This window comes from Cynocephalus volans, chromosome 7, assembly GCF_027409185.1.
Source record: "Cynocephalus volans isolate mCynVol1 chromosome 7, mCynVol1.pri, whole genome shotgun sequence".
Taxonomy (NCBI): domain Eukaryota; kingdom Metazoa; phylum Chordata; class Mammalia; order Dermoptera; family Cynocephalidae; genus Cynocephalus; species Cynocephalus volans.
Window position 1 is genome coordinate 136,003,319 of NC_084466.1, and position 18,519 is coordinate 136,021,837.

Here is an 18,519-nt window from a genome sequence, read left to right on the forward strand (position 1 = left end):
CCAACCACTATTCTATTTTCTTTTCCATCATAGATTATATTTACCTGTTCTAGAACTTCATAAAGATGTAAATCATACTGTATTAATTCTTTTGTATATGGCTTCTTTCACTTCTCATGGTTTTGGGATTCATCCATACTGTTATATTTAATCTTTATTTGTTCTTTTATATTCATTTTATGAATATATTATAGTTCATCTATTCATTTTCCTATTGATGAATTCCTGGGCTGTTTCCAATTTTTTGCTGTTCTAAATAAGCTGTTATGAACATTTTCTTTTTGTTTATGGACATGTGTTCTTTTTTTTCTCTTGACTAAATTCCTAGGATTACAATTGCCAAGTTATAAAATGTGAAGTAGTACAACAGCTTTAGAAAAGGTTCTTGCAATTCTTTTAAAATTAAACTTTTTCCTAAGTGGTTGTACCGTTTTGCATTCCCACCAAAATTGTGTGAGACTTCCAGTTCTCTGCATCTTCAATGTTATATTGTATTATCATTTTAAAGAAAAATGTTATAGCCATTCTGTTGGGTGTACAGAGCTGTCTCATTTTCTTTCCAGAGAATGTGACAAAGGCTTGGAGAAAACTATGTTAAGTGAAACAAGCCAGGCACAGAAAGAGAAATACCCTGTGTCCTCGCTAAGTGGGAGCTAAAAATAAATAAATGAAACAAACAAACAAACAAACACCAATCACAATAATAATTTTCAGAAGGAGACAAGAGAGCAATAACTTTCAGAAGGAGAGAACAGAACTGTGGTTACTAGAAGTGGGAAAGGGAGAGAATGAGGGGTCTAGGAGAAATTGGTTAATGGACACAGGAATTTTGTAATGTGGAACATGCTAATTATCCTGATTTAATCATCATACTTTGGCCACAGGTATTGATATTCGACTCTGTACCCCACAAATATGTATAATCGATTATGCTTTACTAAAAGGAAAAAAAAAAAAAAAAAAGAATGTGACAAAGGTAGTGAAGCCGACCTAAGGGGCTGATCAGTAGGAGCTAGAAATTTTGCCTGAAGTCATTCCTCAATCTCATGGATTCTGATTAGATCTTCCAAACCCTTTGTTTAACAGATAAAGTACTATGGCCCAGAATTGGGACAAACTTTGCCCACAGTCATTCATTAAACCAGTAACAGATTCAGAGTTCCAAGTTACTGTTCTTATTACACTGTAGATGGCAACCCTGTGGCACACGTATTGCTACACCCTTATTCCATAGCTGTGACCCATATTGCTATGCTGAGACCAACTGGACTTCAGCTTCCTTCCTAAAACAGGACTCTACACAGCCCAATGAATTTGATGTCCATGACAGAACCTACTAGCACCTCATCCTTGTTTAATTCAGAAGGCCACACCCAGGTGTATATCATCACCCGGCCATAAGTATGGGGAGGAATGCAGGAAGTCTGGGGTTTGCTCTTAGTTAAAGGAAGGAGTGTATCTCTTTGTGTACTCCCTTTTTCTTTCATTTAGCCAACACAGAATAAAAGGTATCAGAAGTTTAGGAGAATATCTCTAATCCTGCTTAACTCCAGCCATCAGCCTGGTCATAAAACAGAGCTATAGAATCTTAAAGCAGAAGAAATCAAATTATTGTTTCAGAGGTACAGTTGAAACTTTTAAGCAAGAAATGAACTTCACTCTTGCAGTGGGACACTAAAAGCTACATCTGGGAGCCTCTGCGGGGCTAGGCATGTAGGTCTCTAGGCCAGGCATGGGTAGGCAGAGTGACAGCTGCCCCACCCACCCCCTTAAAGATCTGCTCTGTGCACCCCCCACTTGACAGCCTTATTATTCTCTATCCTGTTGTTGTCCTGACACTGGAGAGGAGAGGGAATTTGCTCATCTGTGCTTGTGGAATTTCTTCATCAGCTGCCTTAGGTCAGCCTTCTACTGTTATATTTTCTGAACAACAGATAACTTGAGAAGGCACGGGCTTTAAGATGAATAATAACTGTTCAGTATCAGGATCTGTACTCTCTTCTCTCCAATAAGCACCTGCTTTTATCAAGATCCTAATCCCCAGGAAAAAAATATAATTATTCTGTGTCTCTCTTCTCTGGAAGGTCTTACAGTTCGATAGAATACAGGATGGAAATATAAGCACTGAATAGTGGAGAGAAGAAAAATGATTTCTGATTTCTCTAGCAACAAGAACAGGTTACAAAAGCTGCTTCTACTTTGCCTCAGGAGAAGGGACAGAATGACATGCAAAATCCAGGGTGTCCAGTCTTATCTTCATCTCTCAGGATTAATATTTTACAATGTGTTTCACATATGTTAATATTCTCCCTAGATACCAGAAGAATAATCACAGTTTTAGAAAACTGTATAAAGTGGGATTTTTTTTTTCCTTTTTCAAGCTAATATCTCTTAGGTTCTAATCTGCTATGTAGATTTGTGAACATCTGAAATTTACAGGAAAGGAAGGAAATCTGATATCCACAGAGGACAAAATGGGTGTTGTTACTTCTTCTTGTAGCCCCTCATCACCTTGGACAGCAGCATTTCCTACATATTCCTTGCAGAGGGAACCAACACCATCACTGTCCAGGTGGCCGCTGGGAATGCCCTTATTCAGGACACAAAAGATATTGCAGTTCATGGTAAGCCCTGGAAGTTGTCCTGTGATGCTTCCTCCTGCCAAGTTAATTCCCTCCACCCACCCTAGTGCAATCACTGACTGCTTTAAAAATTCCCCAGGCCATAGGGAAATTCTGTAGGTCTGCAAAGGTATCCAAGTGTATCTCCTACCTTGTTGCTGGATAGAGATTAAGGTACTAAGAGAAACAGATCATAGACAGGTATTTGTTGTCCGCTGCAGTGTCTCTGCATCACAACCTCTTTGGGATTCTCATTGGAGACATTTATCATAAGTTGAAGGACTGCTAAGCTAGAAAGACTGTTATAGAAGGTGCTAGATCTGATGTTCTGTTGGTGTATCTAAACACATGCACAGCACCCCTTCGATGTGAGAGGGGGACCAGTGATTTCAAATGCTGCAGTCATGTCCCTGCCCTTACAGAACTCCTAGCTCAGGTAATGAGATGATCTACAGATGACTGATGTGTTTTCTTTAGTGGTGAAGATTCTAACATCATTGGCTGCAAAGGCTTGATAATGAGGCAAAGAATATAAGTTTGGAGAAAGGCAGAAGAGTGATAAAGAGGGCTGCCATTCTGTCCTCAAGACTGAAGGAACGTTCTTAATTATTAAATTTATTTCAGACAAATTTGATCATGCTTCTATTGCCATCCCACACAACCTCTCCCAGGTCCCTAGACACAGCCACTCTCATGGCACTTTTCTAAAGTTGTACTAGACTGTGTGAGCCTCTGACTCAGACTGTATTTCTTCAGCCTCACCCCAGGTGAATTCCTGCATCTCTGCACACTTGTTGGCTCTTCATTGGGCACCTGGAAGACTTTTTTTTTTTAAGTAAATGTTGGTATTGAAGTGTAAAATTTTATACAGAAAAGTATATATAGATCACAAGTGCTTACTTAGCTTCATGAATTACCACAAAATGAACAGACATATGTACTCCTTAACCAGGTCAAGAAATTGAACATTACCCACGCCCCAGACATGACCTTTCAACCTACTTCTAATCCTCTGGGCAGTTTCTAGCCTGATGGACAAACAGACTGAGGAAGGACAAGTGAAAAGGCTCCATTTCAACCAAGCCCAAATTGTTCATGCTCTCTGTGGTTCTGCACGACACCACCTACAGCAGCAGAAGCCTCCTTCTGGGGCTTCATATTTATCTTTCATTTCACGTAATGTTCTTTACAGGAAGAAAAGCTGAAGATCTTAGGAACTGACAGAACTGGTAGGAGCACAAATCTAATTCCAATCACCACATTCCACTTTCAGAAGCCAAGAAACAGGCTAAAAATGGGAAATTATAGCTAAGGGCTCATGAAAGAGTGGCCCCTTTCCCTAAGCGCAGTGGTCTGGGATCCCCTCGCCTATCACACCCTGTCTCGCCCCAGCCCCCCAGCCTCACTCACGCCCTTCTCTCTCTGCAGAATACTTCCAGTCCCAGCTCTTGTCATTCTCTCCCAATCTGGATTACCACAACCCTGACATTCCTGAGTGGAGACAAGATATTGGCAATGTCGTCAAGCGAGCTCTGGCTAAGGTAGGTCGGCTTTGTCTTTGTTTTTGTGAATAAAGGAAAAAACGAGATGGTGTGGTCCAGAGTATATTTTCATCGATTAAAACTACCGTTCTACAATTAGATAAGGATTATTTATCCTTAAAAAGAGAGAGAGAAAGGAGGGATGAGGGAGTGAAGAAAGGAGGAGAAGAAGGGTTGAGAATAGAGAGAGAGAGAGAGGGAAAGAGGGAGGGAGAGAGAGAGCGTCAAGTTCAGTGATTGAAGATGGAAATTGGCCTAATGTTTCTACCGCATTTTTCTGAAAAAGGCTCTTGACTTCTTTAATGAACTAATGGATGAACCACTCATCTAGTCTATTATACTAATATTATGCACTTGGCTGGCTCTCTGCCCATCAAAGGGATCTTCCTAACCAGACATCTAGACTCACGAGACTACCACTGGCCATATGTGGCACTCAGAATGCTACCGGCCAGGAAGCAGGTCACTGCAGCAAGGTGATGTGCGACCAGTTCTCTGGTAGAGGCATGGCTGACGTCTCCAAGGATAGTGAAGAAAAGTGTGATGCACTCTATCCAGGGAAGCGCAAGCTTGGCACAGATTTGCGATACAATATTGTTGAACTATTGGAAAGGTTTTGGAGGGTATACTCAAACTGTTTTTTTTAAAGGATAACTGTTAGTTAACAGGGAGAGGATGGTGTCTTTCAGGTAGAAGAAACAGCTTGTGCAAAGCCATGTGCTATTGAAAAAGTAAGGCATATTTGGGAAATGGCAGAGTTTGGGTGTAATCTATAGATTGTAAGGGCAAGTGTGGCTGAAGTTGAGCTGGGATGCTTAGGTTAGACTGCAAAGGGTCTAAGCAGCTAAAAGGAATGTGGCATATCTGATGAGCACGGGGAAGTATGAAAAGTGTTATTTTCTTATTTAAGTAAAAAAATGCTGCCAAGGGATTTGTATTTCAGTGACCCAGTGAGGAGGAGAGGCTGGTGAGGTAGGAAGTGAATGGTGGGGGGCCAGGGAAGGCTGGGAATTTTACAGAAGACATCCAGTTAAAAGACCACTGCAGTTATCTAGCCAGAGACAATAAGATCCTAAAGGGGAAAGTGTCAAAGTCTACTTAGGAAGCTGAACAATAGAGTTGGTGACTAAGGAACTGCAGTGTGGATGGGAGGGAAGGAGGTGCTTTGTAATTATACGAGCAGGTGGGAGATGGCTTTGCCGTTAATCAAGATGGGGCTATGTAAGAGAAACGTTCTTTGGAAACATAATGGTTTGGTCTTTTTAACATGAATCTGCAGCATGTGAGAAACAATTGGGTGAAGATGAGCAGGGGATATGAAACTATGGTTCTGAAGGTCAAGCAGAGGTTCGTGCTGGAAGCAGAGGCCTGAACTGAGGCTGTGGGGGTCGTTAGACTTGCACAGAGGGTGGGGGGCAGAGCACACATGACTACTGGTGCTCCCCAAGGCAGAGGAGAAAGATCCAGGGAAGGATGCAGAGAAGGAGCTGAAGGAAAGGAAGCAGCATAAATAAAAGAGAATGATATAATAGCATTCCTGTGGGGAGTTGTCTACAAGAGGAATGTAACTTCAAATCTTTTTACAAAGAGATTGTTCATAGAAAGAGAAGAAAAATGAGACTGCTGTGTATGCTGTCTTAGTCAGCTCGGGTTACTATAACAAGATACCATAAATTGGTTGGCACATAAACAACAGAAACTTAGTTTTCACAATTCTGGAGGCTGTAAAGTTCAAGCAGATTTGATGTCTGGTGAGAGCCAGTTTCTCTGTTCATAGATGGTGCCTTCTCGCTTGGTCCTCACATGGTGGAAGGGCAAGGCAGCTGTCTGGGGTCTCTTTTATAAGGGCACTAAGCCCTTCATGAGGGCTTCACCCTCATGACCTAGTCACTGCCTAAAGGCCCCATGTGCTAACACCATCCCGCTGGTGATTATGTTTTAACGTATGAATTGAGGTGGGGCACAAATATGTAGACCAAAGCATGTCTTTGACTGCGAGGCATCCAGAACTGTGTTGTATTTCATATGGTTGTCTTTATTAAAACTTACTAGCTTTTCAAGAAATAACTTGGTAATTGTAATAATAACACTTCTAAATAATAATAATCAGCCATGTCAGTTGATGCCTAGGCCTTAATTATCACTATGGCTAGTCACTCACATGTCCCTTTGGTTGAGATTAAGTGAATCTAAACACAAAGCTCCCAGGTCCCTCCAAGGTCCTGGACTGACTGACACTCCCTGAGATTACTCTTCCCAGAAGCAAACGTTCCCACCAGCCAAGGCACTAAAAGGCTCAACCCGTTTCACTCCATTGGGTGATTCTCTGCATTTTGCTCTTTAGCCTCATCTCCCGAGACTTGTTTCCCCTGGATGGTTAGGATAAGGCCTTCCTACCCGATAGACTTGGGTACTGAGATTTCCAGCTACTTGAAGGTCATGCCTCTCAGCAGGACACTGAGGTCTGGCAAACCACCTTGGGATTCCAAGAGGCGGCCTCCCTGGCTAGTAGACTTTTTAGGCTTCTGACTGCCACTACTTACTTCCCTGCAGCCTGGCTCTATCACTTTTCTTTAGCAGATCCATGAGAATTAACATCAATCTGTAAGCCTACTTCCAAGTAGGAACCAGAGCTGAGTAAACAGGAGACAACCAACTCCTTCTCTTCTATTCATTTCAGCAACTGTTTATTGAATTTCTGCTTTGTGTCAAGCATAATTTAGGAACAGTGAGGTAGCCACAAGACCCCCCAGGAATGTCTGGGCAAGCACACAAATAAGAATCTATCAGAGAAAAGATTGTACCAGACAGACGTAATCATATGTCACAGTGGACATGATCTATGTCCTTGAGGTGTGAAGGACATGTAATCTGGAGGTGCTTGGGGTGGGACACTAAAGTAGGGGACATCACTGCAGGCAGACACAGCCCAGGAGACTTCTTGGAGGAACCAAGCATTTAGCCGAATATATATGATATATATATGATATGATGTAATATATGATATATCATGTTTGGACTGGCAGAAGAGGTGGTGGTGTTCTGGATAAAAGACCTTTAGGAGACAAATACAAAAGGATAAGTGTATTTGTGGTAGGGGGCGAACTCAGAATCGTGTCTTCTTTAGGAACTAGCCTTCAGACAGGAGCTTACTTTTAAGTTTCATCACAAAAGCAATCTAATACTTTTACCACACACTCAGGAATAGAAAAATTCATGCATAGTCTCAGCCTTTTAACAACTTTTAGTATTTTGTTATTTTTTTCTTCAATAAATTTATATTTTTATAGAGTTGTAACCAAAGAAATATAAAGAAATAGATCAGAATGCAGCTAAATAAAGTGTTTTTTCATGTTTTCTTATGGTACTCATTATCATTTTAATGGTAGGATAATATTCGATCCAGTGATTATACCGGCGTTTGCCCAATTTTTTCGAATATTTGAGTTTTTCCCTCATTTACGTACTATTGTAAATAATGGTGTGAGTATTTTTTTCTACATAAGGCTTTTGCTATATTTTGGATCATGTCTTTAGGACACACTCACCAAGTTACAGTTACTGAATGAAGGGAATGGATATTTTTATGTCCTTAAAGTAAGCCTTTTGGAAAACAAATTGGTGACGTGTGTCAAGATTTAGTGCTGCCAGAAATAAATGGGAGCCTCCTTTACTGCAGCCTCACCAATATTAGCTACTAAACTTTTTCTTTCTTAAAAATCCTGCTTTAATAAGTGAAAACACGTGCTGCTCTGCTTTTCTAAATTTGCATTTTCTTATGTTTGTTTATGACTCCTTATTCCTCATTTGCAGCCAGTCTGTTTGTGTTTTAGCCTGAAGCTCTAGTCCTCTTAGTGCAGAAAAATTGAAAATATGGGAGGAACTTTTGCAAATGTTCCCAGCGAATAATGTTTTGAAAATCATTTGTAATAGTATTTTAGTTTCAATAAATACGTATATAAGAGCAGAGGAGGTAGTGAAACTGGTCATTCTTAGTAGTTCTAGGGGAAAACAGAAAGAAAGCTTGGATGTATACTTGAGCTGTGCCTAAAACACTGCATTTAAAAAAACCTATATGAGCCCTATAACCGTGCACACTCTGCTCCTTGTTATTGATTTGGGGAAGGCTGGCTCTCCCAGGACCTCACTCTTTGGTCTAAACATCTCTGCAGGTAACCAGTGTCCCAGAAGACCAGATCCTGGTTGCCGTGTTCCCTGGCCTTCCCACTTCAGCAGAGCTCTTCATTCTCCCACCCAAGAACTTGACTGAGAGGAGGAAAGGCAATGAAGGGGACCTGGAACAAGTAAGTGGAAGAAAACTTGGCTGGCACATTTGTCTGCATCCCACACTGAGGGGACATAAGATAGTTTCCAGCCAAAAAGGGAGACAAGCTCTCTCCCATCAATGTAGCAGCCTGTCACTCTTTGCCCATCACCTAGGGTTTTGAAGAACATTTAGCACTGCACAGAATAAATACAAATGCAAATTGACTGGCACATTCTGTTTCATGGGAAGGTCCAGCTCCCCTGGTGTCATTCATTCAAACTGTTGGCATCCCTGCACCTTGCTCGTGTCTCCCTCCCAGTGACTCATCCTGGGGTGTTTGCAGGGGTGGGGAGGGGGTGGAAGAGAAAGAGAAAGAAAAAGAGAGATGGTGGGGAGGGGGCAATTTGAGCTTTCCTATCTATTTCTGGGGACATATGCTTCTTGCTTATAAATTGCACTGACCCTAGAGACCTTAGTCAATTTAAGTTCTGCTGCCGGGGAGAAAATGAACTGCTTTTAAACATGTTTCTCTGGAAAGAGATGGATTGCCTCATCCTGCTTTGACTAAGGAAGGAAATTTCCAAAGTGTTGTGATTTCCTGCCCTTACGAAACGAGCATATAGTTCCTGTGATCTGCATGCCATCCTGGAAGTAAAGGAGATGGCCGGTCTGGCATTTCTCCCTCTCAATCCCTGCTCCTGTTGCAGTCTTATTGGTGGCACTCTGTTTTACCCTTCCCTGGAGAAGCAGAAGAGAACGAGACTGCTGAAATTGTAATAAATCAGACACATATGTTCCTGCGTGAGCTAATCATCGTACAGACACCTTCTGCACATCTTTGGCTCTCACCTGGCCATCACCCCGTTCCTGTGTCCACCCTTGGTCCTCAAGCAGCATAGATACCACTGCAGTCAATTTCTCTGGAAAATGAAGCAGTTTCTCCGATTACAGGGTTGCATATTGAAGTTGGCCAGAAATAAATTCAGCTTCTCAATGCTTACATCACTTTTATAAGACCTCTTTATTCTGAAATAGCAAGTGGCATGTGTGAACTATATTTGGAAGCTACAATATCCATCCATTTAGATAAATAGGTAATTACGGTGATGAATAGCAGCTGTGATATTAAGGAGCGTACGGCAAGATAAGAGTTAGGGACAACAGCCTAAGTCTGCCTCAGCTTTCATGTGGGAATTACAGAGTGATTAAATTGATGTTATATGTTCTGAGACTTGCTGGGGAAAAGTAAAGAGGAAAAATTATCCCATAAAATGGAGGCAGCTTCTGCTTTGATGTTTGCTTCCCATTGTGTCTAAGACAGAAAAAGCAGAGGAGGGGGCTGGGGGCATACGTGCCTGCTTTAATCCTGGCAGGGTCCTCTATACCCTGTGTGTATTACTTGATCAGATTAAAGAGCTAATGATGGGTTGACTTTCTTTCTATGGAATCCGCAACAGGTCTTTCTAGGACAGGTTATAAAGACATGGATGAAAGAGCACTGAATTAGGAGTTGAATGAAACACCTATGTCTGTTATAGCTCTCACTCACCAGGTAACTACAGACATACCATTCTGCCTCCTCTCCAGTGTAAGCAAATAATACCAACTACTTCCTTGTCTTCACAGGGCTCCAAGGGCTGTGAGAACCAAATTGATAAAGATGTTCCAGTGTCCTGCCCCCTGATTGAACATGGTCATTTTAAAATTACTTTCTCCTTGGTTTCTTACCCTTGAGGGGGCAGTGTAACCTGGCCTGTCTTCCCATGCAGCCTCTCTTTGTTTTCCAGATTGTAGAGATGCTGTTTAATGCTCTCAACCAAAACTTGGTCCAGTTTGAGCTGAAGCCAGGGGTTCAAGTCATTGTGTATGTCACTCAGCTGACATTAGGTGAGTGCCACTAGGAACCAGGGGATATGGGTATGATGATCTGTTATCCTAGAAAGAGAGGGAGGAGATATCCCCAAACACTTCTCCATAAATGCCTGAAAATGGCTTTGTAAGAGGGATCTTTTGTGTAGTGATGCTTCAAAAAGATTAATCATATCTCTGTGGAAGCATCCTGTGGGGGTAACAGAAAGACTTTATTAAGAATGGCTTTGCCACTGAATCCCTTAATGGTCTTGAAGAAAACCTACAATTTCTTTGAGTCTTGACTTCATTTATGCATGTGTGTATGTATGTTTTTATTTATTTTTATATGCAACCGTTGGGATTACATCAGGGTAGTCTTCAAGTTCTCTTAATTTCTATGACTCTCTGATTCTGTGAATCATGTCCAGATCATATAACTTTGAAACTCCCTTCCAATTTACAATGTGTGAGTCTTAGTAGAAACAGGGACCAGCTCTAGTTGTTTTATTTATGAAAGGTATAAAAAAGGCATGTCCCATTGGACATCTATTTCTGGCTCTCTGGGAGATCCTATTTGCTAAATGGTTTTTATTAATGTAAACTGACTTTTCAGATGAGGAAGCTCCAAATGTGCTCATCTAGTGGTGTTTTACTAAAACAGTGTATAGACAGAAAATTAAACACCGCATTAGTATTTAACCCAAAATTTCAAATGGGCTGCCTATAATCATGCTGACAGGCACACGGGCTGTATAAGAAAGGGAACGTTCAAGGCCGTCTTCTCAGTTGGATACACATTGTTCAGTTTACACCAGAACAGCAAGTTTCCCCAGGCCTGACGGAAGAGTTCACTTTCCCTAGGAAGCTATGATCAGGGTTATCATTCTTATCATGGAAGCCAAGCTTCCTGTGTCCAGAGAGCGTGCAGGGTAATTGGAGACTAGAAGTAAAGATGGAGACCAGTTGGCTTCCTTTCTCCAATGGTGCTCCCTCTAGCTAACAGCTTCCGAGTGCACATGTCCCTTCTTTCCTCCTAGCTCCGCTGGTGGACTCGAGTGCTGGGCATAGCAGCTCAGCAATGCTCATGCTCTTGTCAGTGGTGTTTGTTGGCCTGGCTGTGTTTCTGATCTACAAGTTTAAAAGGTACGTGCTGTTATCGTCCAGTTTTGATCTCAAGTCTAGGTTCATTGCAGATGATCATTCCTACAACCGACTATACTAAACTCATCATCTCAGTAATGTAATAATGTGATTTTTTTTTCCCTTGGCAGCTGGGTGGTACAGAGAACCAAACCCTTGACCTTGGTGTTACAAGGCTACTCTCTAACCAACTGAGCTAACTGGCCAGCCCTATGTGATCTTAATTTTCCTTAAAACTCTGACATTAAGGAAAGCCAGGAATGGTTGAGGGTCAGAGAATAAATGGGTTTTAGAATCTGAACGCCATCCAATTTATAGGTTTAACAATTTAGGTAAATGAGGGCTAGCCTATGAAATTAATTTTTTTTTCTTTAAGAGAAGTATAAAGGGTTTTCACACCACACCCAAATTTCTAAAGTAAGACATCAAATGTTCAGGAAATCTTTTTATACAGATCAACACCCATTCAGGCTGGTTAAATAGAGAAAATGCAGCTGAAATCTGATAGGCACATGTAAAGTCACATACGTGCATTTTCTTATCTCATGTTACAGTTATGCAGTATCTCTGTTTAAACTTGCATGCTAAAAATATTCAACTTCATCCCTCTCCCTCTTTTTTTTCCATTTCTAAAGGGAAATTGATCAGGAAAACCAATCTCCACAGGTATTCAGAAATTATTTTTAAAGGTTGCAGGAGGAGTCATGTAACAGCATACTTACTAAAAACGTGAAATTTAAATCAATAATTCTTTACAAGTATTCAAATTTTGTAATACTTATACTGGGAAGTGTACTGGCTAAGAGTATGAACTTGAAATTAGACAGACCCAATTTTAATTTTTAGCATTTGTAATCTTGGGCAATTATATTTGCCTCTCTAAGCCTTAGTTTCCTCATTTGTAAAATAAGGAAAACAGTAATATTTTATCTGTTTGCTATATGCTTTAAATGTAATAGTATCTATAACTGGTACATACTAAAATGATCAACAAAGCTAAGCTATAATAAAGAACAAAGAACATGCCTGCCAATGATGTCTTCTGTGTTATTAACTGAAACATAGTAGGCTGTCACAAATTACATCAGTGGCATAAAGATGTGCTTCCTAGGAAGACTGGGTAAAATAGAAATATTAAGTATTATCAGACGAGTTTTGAAAACATGACTTGATCTTGGAGTCTCTCTAGGCACCAGAGGTAAGGCTTATAGACTTTGGTCGAGATTGGTGGTAAAGATGCTTTGTTCTTCCTGTCCCCTTTCTTCCTGGTTACCCCTCCTCTAGTGGATATTTCAGTTGCTTAAAAACACCAGTTTTACTCTATATACCTCTCAGCATTAGCCACAATGGCAGGAATCCTATCAATACCCTCCATGCCCACTACAAGGACAGAGTGAGATTTTCCTTCCTCATCAATTTATAGACAAGCTTGTGAGTTCATGTCCTGCGATCAAGACGTGTCAACCCACCAGCCCCTATGCCCTTTTAGGAGAGGAAAAATCCTTTAAGTCACAGTTAGGGAAAAAAGTTTCAGTGTAGAAACAGTCTGCTTAAAGCAACACCCATTTGTGCATGTACTTCAATTATATACAAAGAATATTTTCATTCATTCAAGGATTTGATTGTGGGGAAGCCTCATGGTTGTTGAGGCTTAAAAATCAACTATATCACCTCTGGTCCCAGAATTCCATGGGTGGTGAGGATAAGGGCCTGTAGAAGTCCTGCAAAGAGGCATTTGCATCAGGCAGCTACAAATTAATGCAAGACTTATCCTGTGACTTGGAAAGTTTCTGTTCTTTTATAAATGCTACTAAACTCCCTACAAAGTCAAATTATTAGCATAGGCATCTCTAAATTTGCACACTTGAATAGTGGAATCCATGCCAGGTAATAGCATCACTGAACTCTTCTACCTTTGTATTTCCCAATTAGCCAACCTTTTCTATGTCCCTGACAGCAGATCATGTAGCTAAGGGTATAGGAAAAAAATACCAGTCAAACTGGATAAACAGAGTCAGCTAGGAGTAACCAGTCATCAGTTAACCTTTACTCTTCTAGCCTCTTCTTCCGGGAGGTTCTCCTTTTGTTGAGATTTTGTTGGGTTTTCTTTTACTTTTTTGGTCTCCTTTCCTTCCCCATCACATGGAAACCCTACCATAGCTATATGGAAGTTACATGCTTCTTTCATTACTGTCCAGTAGAACTTCTGCAATGATGAAAATGCTCTATAATCTGTACAGTCTAATACAGTGGCCACTAATATGTCTGAGGAACTGAATTTTAATTGGATTTAATTTTAATTAATTTAAATTTAAATAGCTACACCTGAATAGTAAGCACTCTGTTGAACAGTACAGTCTAGGGTAAAGGGCAATTCTGTTTCTGTATCCAGATCATTATCCATGCTGAGTTTTCAGACCTAAATCTTTCTCTCTGTAATTGCTAGCATTAACTCATTAAACCGTTCATTCATTCAACAAACATTTACTGAGTGCCTGCTATGTTCCAGGCTCTAAAAATGATCTCAGTGTCCCAAGTGGTCACTTAATAGGGAGAAGTAGAGCACAGTTACTATGAGCCCCAAGCTTCCTCTAAGTAAATATCACATCCCATCTTGCTCGAGGGTAGTGACTGCTGTTTTCTATTATCTCAGGCAATATAATTAAAAATAGTTAGGAGATGGCTTTTACTTTCTGAAAACTGCCTCCCATGACATTTCATAACTGTAGATCTACTTTTTCTGGTTATTCAAGAAAACATTTGAGCTTTTATATTTCTTTCAATCTTTTTTTAAGTACAGCTTTCATTACAGTCCAAAGCCCGCTTTGCTGTCTCTAAATTTCCTCCCACAGGCTTCTAACACCCGTCGTAGCTGGAGTAAACAAACAAGAACTGCAGTTGTTTTTTGTTTTGTTTTTGAATTTGGGAGGGAGATTTGGGCCTATCTGTATTACTCCTCTTATTTAAATCTCTGTGAGTGTGTGGCCCAAACACGTCTCTTGATCTCTTTATTTTCCACCTTTCTCCTATGCAAAAGTAGTCTTCAGACATGACTTACATTCTCCACAGTCCCACAAGCAGGTGTGTTAAGAGATGAAAAGCAACTTGATAATTTTTTTAAATGCTGCAAATTGTGATATAAAATTCATTCCTATACAACTGTCTATTTAAAAGAGATGAAAAATATGCCTGTTTTTAGATGTGTTTTTTAGAAATTGAAATAAAGTGAACAATCTTTATAAGGGCAAGTTCCTCCACCTCCTCTTAGGTATCCTTAGCAAGGGGAAAGGGGAGGCAATGAACACTGGTTTCGATCCTGCAGTACACAGACCTGTGCGATCCAGAATTGCTTGACCACCCCCAGCAGCTAACAAATATTACACTTGATTCCAACACTCACCAGTAATATGTACCTTTATGAATGGAAGAAATCTAAGTTGTGATACTGCATTTTTACTTAGTTAAGAAGTAAGAGCCAGCATGAAATTTTAATTATACACATTTAGAGTGCCTGGTTTGCTGCCTGCATGGATTTCATTCATTTAAGGTTCTTGTAAATTATATTAAAGTGGCTTAGACCAGTAGGAATCATGGGAATACCTCCGTTAATATATGGAAAGCAAGTATTAAAGACACAAAAACTGAACATAAAGGAAAGGTAGAAACTACCACATTTTAAACCTATTTTTGGACTTTACCTTCTGAATTAGCTACAGGAAAACCTTATTAAATGCCCCCACAGTCTATTTCATTTGGGGTTGGAGTGAGGATGGGAATGTAGAAGCTTGAAAATACCACTGGTTGGTACGAGGACAACAGAGTGATTCTTTTTAAGAAATGCATGAAATGTTCTGGATTGGGGTAGGTGTCAGATGTCCCAAGTTGTAATGATATTTAGGCTAGTAATTGGCTTTGTGAAATATCTGGACTTTAGTTCATTTTCCCCATCATTTGATGAGGTAAAAGGGGCTTATTCTAGGTGTGATATTCAAAGATAAAAAAATGTAGTATTTTTACTGAAAAACATAATTTAGGAAAGTAGAAAAAGCAGAGACTTTGAGGTCATGTATTCATTCATTCAAAAATGCTTAATGAATGTAAAATATGTGCCAAGCACCGTGCTAAGTGTATAGCAATGAAGATAGAAATCACAGATCTTACCTACAATGGTGCTTTAGTCCAGGGGGAGAGAAAGACAGAAAACAAGTCAATAAACATTGCCTCACCCTAACCCAACATCTTAATTATTTTTTTCATAGACATTCTCCTATAATTACATATTTATAACAGGGGAGGTTGGGTGGTCAGGGGAGGCCTCTCAGAGACAACCTGTAAGCCAAGTTCTGAAAGACAAGAATAAAACCATCATGAGAAGAGGAGGGAGAGGTATGTTATGGGCAGAGGAAACAGTTTGTTCAAAGTCCCCAAGAAGGGGAAGAGAGCTTCACGTATTAATCTTGCAACTCAAAGTTTGGGTCTCCAACCAGCCAGCAGCACCAGCAGCACCCGTGAGCTTGTATGAAATGCAGGACCTCAACCCATACAGTACAGACCAATAGCCCAATCCACATTTTAACAAGGACCCTGAGTGATGCCTGAGCACATTAAAGCTTGAGAAGCACCAGATTAGAAGAATTCAAGGGATGCTACAGAGGCTGGAACACAGTAGGTCAGGAGATAATGGAGATGGGTCAGGAGATGAATGCCCCAAGAAGATTTCAGTTTGAAACTACCTGTCCCTCCAGCCTCAAGCCAGTCTGCCTTGTGTTTCCAAACCTACTGCTTTTCTGTCATTGAAGGACATTATTTGGTTTGTGTTAATCCTTCCCTTAATCCTCTCCATAATCCTAAAAGGAAAGTATTGTTATCCCCATCGAACAGAGGAGGAAACTGACTATCAAAGTATTTAAGGTCCATGGGTGTTGCTCTGAAAATTGTAGCAGTGGCTATGAGTCTATTATTTCTTGTATATTCATGAAAGAAGCCAATGCGAATTAATTAAATTGATACAACCCTAGAAAAAGATGTCTTTTCGCTATGTACAACCTTATGACTCTCAAAGTCCACTGACTTTACAAACTTAATAACAACAGGTGAATATATTAAGGGTGTTAGTGCAGAACTGATCAATGACACCTGCTTGCCTTTTACCCTAGGAGAAGGTACATTCCACAGGGAATTCTGTGGTTTACATCTCCCCTAAGCATCTGGGTCTCTGGCTGACCTTGTGTTCTTTGGCCTCCTGGTCACAGTGTCTCTAGGTGACCAATACCTTTTCCTGGCATTGGCCTGTTAATAGCTTTTTCCTCCCCTTATTATCCAGAATTTCCAATTGCCCAAGTTTGGCGTGCCCTGTGATCTTAATCTGATTTTGCCCCTGCCCATGCAGGAAAATTCCCTGGATTAACATCTATGCTCAAGTCCAGCATGACAAGGAGCAGGAGATGATTGGGTCAGTGAGCCAAAGTGAAAACGCCCCCAAAATTACACTCAGTGACTTCACCGAGCCTGAGGAACTGCTGGACAAAGAGCTGGACAGCCGGGTCATAGGTATGTGTGCCCCTGCCACCACATCCCTGTGTCCTCTGTCCTCCAGACACTAGGTCTTCCAGCTCACTTCCCTTGTCCTTCAGACGGCACTGGACTGGAGAGTGCGGTAACACATTTGGCTGCAGTAACATAATCACGTGTTAAGATTTGCCTGCCACCTTTGGTCACATAAAATTGGCAGACTTTATTCCCTTAGAAGTCAATCATGATTGAAAGCCCTGGGGTTGGGTGGCGGAGGGATGAAGCCAACTATCCATTACTGTTGGACTTCTTTTTTTTTTTTTTTCTATAAATAAAAAGCATTACATGTCCTTATGAATAATCACATGAATGTGGAATCTGGCATCAGATAGCCCGAGGTCCATTTTCTTTTTCTGCTAATCTGCTCGCTCTGTGATCTCTCTGTGCCTATATCCCTCATCTGTGAAATGGGAATTATAGTACCTAAGAGTCTATTCTATTTCTATGTAGTACTTAAGAATCTATTCTAAGATTGTTGTGATAATTAAGTGATGTATATCATTAGCACAGTACCTGTCACATACTAAGTGTTCAAAACATGTTGGCTATTACTGTTGTCTATTGTTATTAGCAGAATATAGGATGGCAGCCAATGTGTTGGTCTTACCTGTGTGCTAGTGTGGCAGGTGGCATACATTACATATAGATTAGATAAGCCAGTGAGCTGATAGGTAAGAATATCCAGATGTACTATTTAATAAACACCTATTAGGCACCTGTTCTAGGTGGTTTGGCATTTAGCAGCAAATAAAACAAAGATCCCTGCCTTTGTGGAACTTACATCTCTTTCTCCCTGTGTCTTCTCTCCCCTGCAGGAGGCATTGCCACCATTGCAAACAGTGAAAGCACAAAGGAGATCCCCAACTGTACTAGTGTTTAATACCAACAAGCCACGTGGTCAACCACCTTTTTGACTTTTATTTTTGATGTTTACTATTACTATTATTATGGGAAAATGAAAATGTCTTTTTTACCTTTTGTTTACCTAGGGCCCCTTCATAAATAGTACGCAAATGCTTAGCTTTGGGAGAAAAAGGCATTCTTAGCTGATTAAAATGAGACAAAAAAGAATAAATGGCTGTATTTGTGCTACGGGCAAAGGGTGCATCTTCCCACAGCCTTTATTCTGCCATTTGTAGTGGTAGGACTCTCTTTTTCCTGGTGGTCTCTCTTTTTTTTAAATTTAAATTGGGTTGGCTTTTCATTAACTCCTCACCCCCCAAAACATCACCAACACTCTCCCCCACCCCAGTGTGCATACATACAACACAAACCATTTCCCAGTTAGATCTGCAGGAGGGAGTTTGGTGGGGAATGGACTTAGCTACAGAAAGCGTGCACACCTTTATGAAAGAGGCCCTGCCTCGTGCATGTCAATAGCAGGGCTACAGATGGCTGATTGTATATAATTACAATGTAAATAGCTTTTTATTTCCTAAGAAATAATTTAATGTTTAGTAAAAAAGAAAACAGAAAAAAGAAAGATGCGTGTGTTGGCTCACACATTCACCCTCAGAGCCAGCATCCC

General features: G+C 40.6%; 1 protein-coding gene across 1 annotated transcript in view; it reads left to right on the top strand.

Moving 5' to 3' along the window:
• SORCS3 (sortilin related VPS10 domain containing receptor 3) overlaps nt 1–17,871 on the top strand; it is a 575,161-nt gene extending 557,290 nt beyond the window's left edge. The window contains exons 21-27 of the mRNA XM_063102487.1: nt 2,501–2,624; nt 4,050–4,162; nt 8,335–8,466; nt 10,217–10,316; nt 11,318–11,423; nt 16,810–16,970; nt 17,807–17,871. Coding sequence (XP_062958557.1) covers nt 2,501–2,624; nt 4,050–4,162; nt 8,335–8,466; nt 10,217–10,316; nt 11,318–11,423; nt 16,810–16,970; nt 17,807–17,871 — 801 coding nt within the window. The remainder of the gene's footprint in view (nt 1–2,500; nt 2,625–4,049; nt 4,163–8,334; nt 8,467–10,216; nt 10,317–11,317; nt 11,424–16,809; nt 16,971–17,806) is intronic.
• The last annotated feature ends 648 nt before the right edge of the window (nt 17,872–18,519 follow it).